Genomic DNA, 11,727 nt, shown 5'->3' with positions numbered 1-11,727 from the left:
GAAAGCTATTTTAAACACTCACCATCATTGTCTTTTTCTCCTTTTTCTTTAGCTCAGCTTGCTAGTAAGTGATGCACCTGACCTGTCAACTGGTATCACCTGCGTATTTGGAAACCTCACTGAAGTGGAAGGCCAAGTTTTGGGCAATCAGATTGTATGCATCTCACCAGTATCTAAGGATGTCCCTGCCATACCTGTGGACCAGGGTGAGCTGGCTTATTATTTGAGGTACAATAGGGCAGTCAAACTGCAGTACAGATATCACAAGTAGTAGAACTTCATGGAATATTCTTGGAACACAAACTGGGGCGAGTGGGTGAGCCTAGTATTAGAATTAGGCTTGCTCTGTTGCTTACCTCTCTAGTGATGCCTTTTTCTTCAGTCAGTAAACCTGAAGCAAATCTGCCTCAGTGTACATTTATCATAGTATGCACTGTGCTGTGGCACTAAGCAGTGCCACTTTTGATGTCAGTTTTATGTCCATTCATTCTCTTGCATAGAGATAGATATATAAACAACTACATGGTATTGTTGACAGGCGATGGCGTATATCTGTAGGAAAATATAGCAGAGATTGTGCAAAGATTGCGCATTGGAAGTAATGAGAATAGATTCACAAACACACATTCCAGTGTAGCTATGTAAGAATACTTTACTAAAGGATAAAAATTAGGGTTACATTACGGTTGCTAAGCTGACTACATCTTGCTAAATAAGTGACTTAGAGTAGAGACAAGAAGAAGTGAAGTAGAAGTGGAAGTGAACAAAGAGCAATAAAACTTCAGTATATAGCATCAATTAATTGCCCCCAATAAACTAACTGCCCAATAGAAAATCCTAATTCTACTTCATTATGCTTAGTGACTCCCCTTTCTATGGCGGGAATCTTATTCGAAGCTCTAATGGTTACATTCAAAGTATGTTTACTAATTAAGTAGGTAACACAAACAGTTTAACTCTTTCATGACTGAAATGAAAACACTTGCTAAATTCCCACAATCCCCTTCTCAGGTGTTGGAGTGGAAGTCATGAAGGTTCATCTTCTTGCGTAGGTGTTCAAGCTTTGCTTTGTTGAGCGGCTTGGTCAGTATGTCAGCAACCATCTCATCAGAAGGACAGTATTTAATGTCTATTAGTCCTTGCTGTTGCAGTTGTCTCTCTTTGAGATGTTTCACTACTACGTGTTTGGTTTTTCCTTTGATGTTTTCACTCTTGGTTAATGCAATGCAAGCTAAGTTGTCTTCAAATAGAGTGATGGGTCTTGGTTCTTCTATTCCAAAGTCTTTCAGTAGGTTGATAATCCATCCAAGCTCATCACAGGCTTGTGCAGCAGACACATATTCAGCTTCAGTGGTTGACGTGGCGATGAGAGTTTGTTTCTGGCTTGTCCAGCTGATCAAGTTGTTTCCATAGAAGAAAAGGTATCCACTGGTTGACTTGTAGTCATCTATCTCCTCAGCAAAGCTGGCATCCATGTATCCCACTAGGATTGGGTGATCACATGGTGAAAATTCTAGTTTCAGGTTTGCTGATCCAATCAGGTATCTGACTACCCTTTTGACTGCTTCCCAGTCATCTTCGTTGGGTGCACTTGCTTTTCTGCTCAGGATCCCAACCGCTGCGCATATATCTGGTCTTGATACTTTACTCAGGTAGAGAAGCTTTCCAATTATTTCTCTGTATTTGACATTGTCTCTTAGTGTCACTCCATCATGGTATTTGATGTAATTTTGATCCAGTGGTGTTCCCTTTGGTCTGGCATCTTGCATCTCTAGTGATTCCACGAGTTCCATGATCTTGTGTCTTTGGCTTAGAAGAAAACTTCCATTCTTGGTTCTCTCGATGAGCATTCCCAAATAACTGCTGGGTTCACCCAGCTGCTTAATCTCAATGTCCTTATTTAGTTGATTGACAATTTCTTTGGCTTGTTCACTGCTGTCACAACATAGTATCAAATCATCCACAAAAGAAAGCAAATATTGATATTGTCCATTTATCGTCCTTGTAAATAGGCAAGGTTCAGCTTCACCTTGTTTAAAATTCAGTTGTGATAGTAGCTTTCTTAATTTCTCATTCCAAGCTCTGGCAGATTGACGTAGTCCATAGATGCTTTTTTTTTTTTATAATTTTTTTTATTTTTCATAACTACAAAACACTACACAGCACTACACAAGACTATCACAAGGAAAGGGGAGAGGGAAGGGACAAAGGGGGGTGGAAAAAGGAAAAAGGAAAAAGGGGGGGGAATGAACTACAAACACTAAACACTACACTTCAATGTTTCCCTTCATACTGTCATAATACAAAAATAGCTCCATAGGATAATGATGGAGTGGTTAATCATACAGAGAATAAACATTTCAAATTCTGATTAAACTTTCCTCCCCCTTCTAGGTCCCGGACGCAGTTCTCTCTGTGCAACCGCTGTTGCGGTGCTCTCCTCCTCCTCCCCCCCCCTCCGGCTCCTCCTTTTCTTCGTTCTCGGTGCAGCAGAGTTCTGGGTTTTTATTCTCAAAATCCTTTAGTTGATCTTCTGATAATATCTTATAGGCCTGATCTTTATATCTGAACCATATTCCTTCCGGGAATAACCATTTGTACTTTATTCCATGGTCCCTCAGAAGAGCTGCAAACTTTTTATATTTAAAACGCCGTTTCCGGACTAGAAATGGAACGTCCTTCAAAATCTTGACTTTCAAACCCATAAAGTCCAAATCCGCATTGTATGAGTTATGTAGGATGGTGTCCCGAATCTTTTTAGATGAAAAGTCAATAATGATCTCACGAGGCAACTGTCGCTTTGTTGCATATTTTGAAGAAGCCTGGCGGACCTCCAAAATGGCGCTTTTAACCTCTTCTTTAGTCGTCCTCGCGGGTATCGCCAATAGTTCCGAGACCACCTCCCACAGATCCTCTTTTTCCTCCTCTTTCACGTTTTGGAGACGCAAAATTGTCTGCGTTCGTTCCATCTGTAGCCCGATCAGCTGGTTCTCGACCAGCTTCAGCTCCTTTTTTGTAGCCTTCACAAGTGACGCACTTTCCAGAGCAGACTTCTCTGCCCCCCCCCCGCTGCTGCCTTAATGGTTTTCACTTCGCTTTCAATTAAGCCCACCCTTTGATCAGTTTCGTTCAGCTTGTCAACAAAGGGTTTTATGGCTTCCACCACCGCCCTGCGCACCAACTCTTCGAGCGACTCCCCCTTCAAGGTAGCCGAGATTGACTTACCGAGAGCGGGACTTTGCTTCTTTGCTGCCATTTGGGGGGGGGCACCAACAAAATTCTGGAACTCAACGAAGGGGAAGAACGAGTCTTCTTCAGATCAACCTCTCCTTCACAAACGCTTGTAGAACAGAAGGGATTCGCTTGTTTACGGGCTTCCGCCTGTTTCTTTAATTTGCCGTTTCTCGTTGCCCGGCGGCACTCGAGGCGCCGCGCACGTCTGCCGGCCTCCATAGGGACAAACGGGCAATTCCCCCCCCCCGCATTGATTTCGGGGAGTTCTTCCCGCCGCGTCCCGGACCCTGGCTCCCTCCCTGGGAGTCCTGGGGGCTAATCCTTGCGGATCAGCCGCCCGGTCAGGGTGCCCGGTCGTTTCCTCCCGGACCAGCCAAGAGGAGCGTCCGGCATGGCTGAGAAAACGAAACCGAATCGTCCATAGATGCTTTTGTTGAGTTTGCAAACTAAAGTCTCTTTGCCTTTTTCTTTAAATCCTTCTGGTTGAATCATGTAGATTTCTTCATCTAGCTCTCCGTTGAGAAAGGCTGTTTTAACATCAAGGTGTTCAATATGTAGACATCTGGAAGCTGCTATGCTTAGTAGGATTCTTACTGTTGAATGTTTTGTAACTGGTGCAAAAGTTTCAGAAAAGTCGATTCCAGGTTTCTGTGTATATCCTTTGGCAACGAGGCGTGCTTTGTATTTGTCAATGCTTCCATCTGCATTGTGTTTCACTTTGAATACTCATTTGCACCCAATGGGTTTTCTTCCAGGTGGCAGTTTTGTAAGAGTCCAGGTTTGGTTCCTGTGAAGTGAGTTGAACTCTTCCTTTGCAGCATTAATCCATTTGCCTTTTTCATGTTCAGGCAGTTCAAGCATCTCAGCCCAGTCTGCTGGTTCATCAGCAGTTTGCACTTTAGCACAAGATTCGTATCTCAATGGTGGCACACCTTTGTTTTCTCTTGCTGAGCGCCTCACCTCAGTCTCTGTCTCTGTGTCATCTGGCCAGGTTTCACCTGTCTCCCCTTCTGGTGGTAGGATCCTTGCCTCTGCCCCTTCTGAAGGCGAGGCTTCTTTGGGTCCTTCCTGGAGATTGGCATCAGCATCAGCAACAGGCAACCTCAAAACCAGATCACAAGAGAATGGACCTTCTATTTCACGGCTTGGTGGTGCTGCTGAGTCAGGTTCTTTGTTCCCTGTGAACACATGCTTCTCATCAAAGAATATAGTGTTAGCAACTTTTATTTCAAAGGTTTTGGGGTTTAGGATGCTGTACCCTCTTGGTGCATAACCCACAAGGATTCCCAGTTCTGCTCTGGGCTCCAACTTGCCTCTTTTCTCCCTTGGGATGAATGAATAAGCCTTAGCACCAAATGATTTAATATGCTTTAATCCTGGATTTTCCCCATACCAGTGGAAAAATGGAGTTTGTCCAGTTACTCTGTGCAGCGTTCTGTTATACAAGTAAGCTGCAGTCATTACTGCTTCTGACCAGCACAAGTCAGGGAGCTTTGATTGAAATAAAAGACTTCTGGCCATGTTTTGCAGAGACCTATTGAATCTCTCTATTGCCCCATTTTGGTATGGGCTAAATGGGACAGTTCTCTCATGTTTTATTCCTTCTTGCTCAAGAAATTTCTGGAATTCAGTGTTATAGTATTCACTTCCATTATCAGTATGCAAGATTTCTGGAGCTTTCCCAAATAGATTTCTCATAGTAGCCACAAAGTTCTTAAATTTATCTATTGTTTGATCTTTAGTCTTTAACAGGTAAACACTTGCAAAATGACTGTGGTCATCCAAAAAGGTTAAAACATATCTGTGTCCATCTATTGAACTCTTATATGGACCAATTAAGTCTGAATGAACTCTCTGTAGGAGTCTGGTAGCCTCAAGTTTCTGATGCGGCTTGCTCTTTGGCTTGGTAGCCTTTGCCTGTAGGCAAATCTCACAGGTTTCCTCAATAGCCTTGCAATCATCATATACAATTCCATTGTTCTCTAACAGCCTTTGAATAGAGTTAACATTCTTATGGGCAAAACGATGATGCCAACCAAAAATGCAGTTTTTATGCTGACAATCTTTCTCTTTCAGGCTTGCAACTTTATCAACTTCTGTTCTCAAGCACAAACAATTTTTAAATTTCACAATAGGAATCTCAGCATCATGTCCCTCTAAAATAACCTTTGAGGTTCCGGTACTGTTCGTTTGTATCCGGATCCCGGCCTTGAGCATCTTGCCAAGGGAAATTATTCACTCGGTGGCTTGGGGCACATATAGGCAGTCTTTGAGAGTTAGGAAATTAACATGCCCATTAAGATCAATTAGCTTTAAATTCACAGTACCAGTGGCTTCCACCTTGAGCGCACTTCCATCAACTTGGTGGAGACTAACTTTAGGTTGATCATTAAAATTAATAAAGCAATCAAGGTCTGGGCATAAGTGATGGCCAGATCCACTGTCGAGTAACCAAAGATGATTCAAATCTGCATCATATTCATCATTAATCATACAAACATTGTGTCTACAATTAGAATTCCATCTTTCTTTGCTCATAGAAAAGCTTTCTCTGCTTGTTCCTCTGCCAGCACTGCGACTTCTAGCTCTGAACAACCCTCGACCATGTGGTTCTTTGTAGTGATAATGGCTGCCTCTTTGTTCTCTGGGCACATCTTGGCCTCTGGGCAAATTGTCTCTCATCCTGCATTCTCTTGCAAAATGCCCTTTTCTCTTGCAGATATTACAAATTACATCACCTCTGTTTCCTCTCTCTGATACTCTGAAAGCACAAAAACTTTCGCTCAAGCTACTAGCTTCTTTTTTCCTTGCTGCATCCATCAGACTCTTAGTAAAAGATGGAATGGTCAAATTTGGAATATTTTTCAAGACTGTAATATGGCTGTCATATGACTCTGGGAGACTTCCCATTATAGCTGCAAAAATTTCAGATTTAGGTACAGTACTGCCCGCAGATTGGAGCTGACTAACAATGTGGAGTATTCTATTAATATGCAGCTCCATGTCTTCTCCATGTTTATATCTGATCGTGTACAAAGTTAATCTCAGGTCTCTAATTTGATCATCAGTTTTGCCAAGATTTCTCTCTCGGATTGCTTCATACAGCTCCTTTGCAGTTTCACACTGATCAACCAATGGACTGTAAGTCTCATTTAGAGAGGTAACAATCATAAACATCACTTTTGCATTTTTCATTGAGTATTCCTCAAATTGAGGATCATCGCTGGGAGGTGGATCTTTAGTTAAAAGATCAAGCATTTTGTTTGCCTTGAGGGCTAGCTTTAGACTATTGTTCCAAATTGTAAAGTTGGTTTGATTCAAATTAGGTATTTTAAAGGAATTCATCTCCTCACCAATTTTTGAAGTGGTGGCTGCGGTGGCTGCGGTGGCTCTGGTACTCATCTTTCCTTTGATGTGGACGACTTAGATGTCCCTTCTTTTCAGATGCACTTTTCTTTCTTTCCTTGGGGCCAAAGTTGTCAGGGTGATTCCTCAAATTGGCTCCAAAGGGCTCCACAGTGAGAGGGAGTGAGCACAGAAGAGAGGAGACCTTCAAACTTACAAAAGCCAATAGAATATTTCTTCCTTTAGCTAACACATGGAGTTATTCTCATTATTATATCTGGAGGCCATAACCTTGTAGGAAAATATAGCAGAGATTGTGCAAAGATTGCACATTGGAAGTAATGAGAATAGATTCACAAACACACACTCCAGTGTAGCTCTGTAAGAATACTTTACTAAAGGATAAAAATTAGGGTTACATTTGGAGAAAATAATAAATTGCTAAACTGACTACATCTTGCTAGATAAGTGACTTAGAGTAGAGACAAGAAGAAGTGAAATAGAAGTGGAAGTGAACAAAGAGCAATAAAACTTCAGTATATAGCATCAATTAATTGCCCCCAATAAACTAACTGCCCAATATAAAATCCTAATTCTACTTCATTATGCTTAGTGACTCCCCTTTCTATGGCGGGAATCTTATTCGAAGCTCTAATGGTTACATTCAAAGTATGTTTACTAATTAAGTAGGTAACACAAACAGTTTAACTCTTTCATGACTGAAATGAAAACACTTGCTAAATTCCCACAATATCACTGTGGCAGATGTTCAGGTAGTTTATATTACTACGTTCTGTAAGACTTGTCCGGGGTCTACAGCCCAGCCCCTGGACTTACCTGGAGGAAAGGACGGGAGACCCCCGGGAGACAGCAGCCCAGCTGCCTCAGCAGGCAGCCAGGCCCAGTACCAGCCAACCACAGGGGGAAGGGAAGAGACACCCAAGCCCCAGCCAGCCACAGGGGGAAGGGAAGCGACACCCAAGCCCCAGCCAGCCACAGGGGAAAGGGAAGAGACACCCAGGCCCCAGCCGGCCACAGGAGGAAGGGAAGCGACACCCAAGCCCCAGCCGGCCACAGGAGGAAGGGAAGTGGCACCCAAGCCCCAGCCGGCCACAGGCGGAAGGAAAGAGACACCCAAGCCCCAGCCGGCCACAGGGGGAAGGGAAGAGACACCCAAGCCCCAGCCGGCCACAGGGGGAAGGGATGAGACACCCAAGCCTCAGAGGGTTAGAAGGTGCAGGTGGAGACCAGCCAGCCCCACCCTCCAGTAGGAGTCCAGGGAGCCAGCAGGGGGCCAAGCTGAAGCCTTACCAGCCAGGGAGGAGAAGCTGCCTCAGCAGCTCAGAGCCACGCCCCAGCCTGCAGCCCTGCTGGAAAGCATTAACCTAGCACAGGGGATGCTAGGAGCTAAGCAGCTTCAGGTAGAGCTGCCTGAGGCATTCTGTGGGAGGAGATGGACAGCCGGCAAGGGAGGCTCAGCTGTGCCTGCCTTCAGCCATCAGATCAGCTAGGGAGGCTGGACCAGCTCAGTGCTTCCAGCCAAACAAGCCCAGGTGCAGCTGCCTAGGCCAGCTAGGGCCCTGGGTGGAAGGCAGCAGAAGGGCATGGTTAGCAGGCAGAGCCTGGCTAGGCTGAAGGGATAAAAGGGAAGCACGCCCACAGGATGGGGTGGGTTTTGAGTAGGAGTAATGGAGTGGAGTTGGAGCAGAGCCAAGTAAGAGCAAAGGCAAGGAGGAGAGTGGATGAAGGAGGAGGAGATGGCAGAGACCAAGGGGAGTGAGTGGCACAGGTTGAGTGGGCCAGCGAGTGGAGTGAGAGAGAGTCTGGGTGATGTATACCACCCCTCCATCCACAGAGCAGGGTCCCGCAGAATCCCTGGCCCCCCTTTGACGTCAGGAGCAGACCGCCCAGCACCCCGCCCAGCAGCGGCCGCAGCAAGCCCTGACAAGACTGTTATTTGAACAGTATAAACAGCAGAATACGTTGAAGAAGGGCCTGGTCCCTGGGCTTGTGTCTTCATTAGGTGGCATGCCATTATTGGTAAGAAACTGATTCAGATTGAAATGCTGTCTGCAAGTGAGGACAGGCTTAGTACACAGGAGAACCTGTGAGAAAAAGTGTCATTATTCAGGATACTGTTGCTCTGTTGAGCACTTTAGGTTGGGAAAGGTGACAGCAAGGCGTGTTCTGTCACTTTCTTGGCTGAACTTGGCATGTAGCAGGCACCACCTGGGTGTCAGTGAGGTCTTGTCAGTCTCTTTCTTTACTTCCCAAGGTTGCTAAAAAGAATTTTAAGAATACCACTATGTGAGTCATTGTCCATAGAACTGGAACTAATGCCTGTGGTATTTAAGCCTTGGCTGTAGACTCTATCAGTGGGCAGAGCTCTAGCCCCAAAAAGTTGGTAAGAAGGGGATAGTATCTGCAAATGTTCTTCCCCTGTGTTTGCCTGCAGTGGGAGTAATCTGTTTCTACTAAATTTTATGCACCCCACAGATTTAACAGTCAAACTTCAAGCCATCTGCTTTCTGGGCTTATGTATCATTAGGGGTCTCATTCTTTTGTTATTTGAGACAGACCAGGAAGGAGGCAACGTGGGTGTTACTCACACTCTGAGGTCTGACTCAGCCACCATGAGTGGGTGGAAGAGGTTTCTATTTTTCAGGCTGTGCTTTGCTAATGTCACTGCTGTTAAGTTCCATCTTACACACATGCTTATGCTCATCGTTACCAAAAGCTAATTGTTTTAAACTTATTTTCTCATTGGCTGGTTTCCAAGTATCCCTACTTGGGCAGAGACAGTTCAAACTTTAATACTAACTTCAGAGAAAGTTGGTAGTTGTTCAGATGAATCTATTTCCATAATTGCAAAGCAGCTATGGAAATTACTTTTCTTTCTGTTGCTGTCACATCTGCTTATCACATAGATGGAATAATTAAAAAGGCATTTGTCAATCTCAGATCCATTTCTCACGTGCATGGATATGGTGTGGCAGAATGAACTATACTATGGCCATTTTCACACACGTTGAATAATGCACTTTCAATGCACTTTAGCAATCCTTTGGAAGTGGATTTTTTGTTCCACACATGGAAAAGCAGTTCCAAATGTTCACTAAAGAGTATTGAAAGTGGATTATCCAATGTGTGTGGAAGCAGCCCATTCCAGACTGCAGGAGGAGGATTGCACTTTGCAGTGCTTCCCTATTTTAGCCAGTGTTGGGTGGTGGTTAGTGTGTCAGGCTAGGATCTGGGAGAACCAGGTGTAAATCTCCACTCTGCAATGGAAGCTTGCTGGATGACCTTGGTTCAGTCTCTCTCTCTAATCTGTCTCACAGGAGGGGTCCCTTAGACATACATGTCCCAATGCACTGAGGGCTTTGTAGGTCAAAGTAACTCCATTTGTTTAGGAGCCAATGCTGAACCGCTGGTACGTTGTGATCCCAGCGGCCTACTTAACAGAATTAGACAGGTCACCAAAATAATTTTCCACTCTGTAAAACTATTCATCTGGCATCAAAATCATGAATGCTCTGTGATGTATTCCATATTAAAAGAACTGGTTGCAGCAGCCTTACCAGTCAGAACAGGTGAAAAAAGCAGCTGAAAGGCAAGCAAGAACTCCAAAAAGATGTAAAAAGGGGGCCCTGCATATATTGAGGCTATATATGAAGAAGCTAAAACGTTCCATCATTAAATCTGATATTTTTTCTTTTAATTGTGCTTTCCTCTCTTTCTCCAGACTGGTTTGGGATAGAGCTGCTGCTGAAATCCAAAGAGACAGGCAAGATGTTTGTCAGCACTGAGTTCAAGTTCTACAACTGCAGTGCCCACCAATTGTAAGACTCTACTTCTGTTCTGTTCCATCATCTGAAAATTCTAATAACTAAAGTTAGCTTATTCAGTGCAAGAGACATCTCAGTACTGAATAATAGTTCTGAAAACCAAAAGTCAGGTTAAGAAGGGGTGAACTGTTGCAGCCAGTGTTAGGAAAGACTATTTCCCAAGTTAGTTAAGAAACAACTTTTAATTACACGAGTATGTTGAGCATAGCTTGATTATCTTGCCACTAAAGCATAATATAGAGATGATTAGATGCCAAAGATGAGCCAGTAGAACATCAATGCAGTTTTGTGGTATTAATCTTTCTCAGCTGCCTCAAGCATTCCTTTTGGGAGACTACATAAAGAAAGAAAACCACCGTGTTCTGAGATATGGTGCTTGTATAGTTGTTGGCATGCTTCATACTTAAGCCCTCATGTGCTGATGGATTAAGAGCATCAGGCTCTCTTCCCTTTTTAAAGAAACATTTATTGTTTGTCAGGGTTCTGGATGCATGGCCCTAATGTTTCAAAAAGAGGGGCACATTCCCTCTGAGAGAGAGCTTCCCATTGACAGTAGCCCAAAGATGTCATTTATCAGTCCTAAAGTGGGGAAACAGAAAATAGAAGAAAGCAGGAAACCCATAAACCATCAGCCACTCTGTAACCAGATTCACATGCGCTTCCTAAAGCATTTTCAACCCTTCAGCTTGGTATGCAAATATGGAAAAAGTAGGATTTGGACCCAATACAATACAGACAAAGTTGTGCTGTGCAAATGGTGACTTTCCAATGTCTTGCTGCAGTCATCTCTGCTCTCAAAATTGTTCCTGCTTGGGTCAGTGAACTCCCAGGAACAGAATGGGGGTCAAATAAGATGGCCTGCAGTGAGAGAAGGGAATCAGCAACACCCCCCCCCCCCACACACACACCCCTCACTGAGCAGAGAGACGTGATCCAAGCCCAAGTTTCTGAGTTCTAAATGTGTGGTTATCAAGTTTCTCTCACAAAAAAGAGAAACACAACTGACAGGGCTCTTGTACTTGGTTTCTGAATTGATTAATGACTGTGCTGGAAGGTTCATTGGCAATCACATTTCAGCCTTCCTGAGCTTTGCACATGTATTGTCGAAGGCTTTCATGGCCGGAGAACCCACAACAACCATCATTTGCACATGTAGTTTCAGTCTAAATAGCAGGCAGCCATGAGGAGGCTATTCCCAGCTGAAACAGAGTGGGAAATGGCATTGGGTCACTGCATGGCGTAGTGAGATGCTCAAGCTACACAATGGGAATAGTTCTCTGAAAGAGAGATCCATTTCTAGCCA

The 11,727-nt window shown here is 44.1% G+C and overlaps 1 protein-coding gene across 1 annotated transcript in view; it reads left to right on the top strand.

Annotated features, from left to right (window-relative positions):
* Positions 1 to 11,727, top strand: part of PLXNA2 (plexin A2) — a 546,864-nt gene that overhangs the window by 327,491 nt on the left and 207,646 nt on the right. Inside the window, exons 6-7 of the mRNA XM_054980080.1 lie at positions 53 to 206; positions 10,322 to 10,418. Of these exons, the coding sequence (XP_054836055.1) occupies positions 53 to 206; positions 10,322 to 10,418 (251 nt within the window). The remainder of the gene's footprint in view (positions 1 to 52; positions 207 to 10,321; positions 10,419 to 11,727) is intronic.

The sequence above is a fragment of the Eublepharis macularius genome, chromosome 5 (assembly GCF_028583425.1).
Source record: "Eublepharis macularius isolate TG4126 chromosome 5, MPM_Emac_v1.0, whole genome shotgun sequence".
In the NCBI taxonomy this organism is placed as follows: domain Eukaryota; kingdom Metazoa; phylum Chordata; class Lepidosauria; order Squamata; family Eublepharidae; genus Eublepharis; species Eublepharis macularius.
This window is presented reverse-complemented; position numbering and strand designations above follow the sequence as displayed.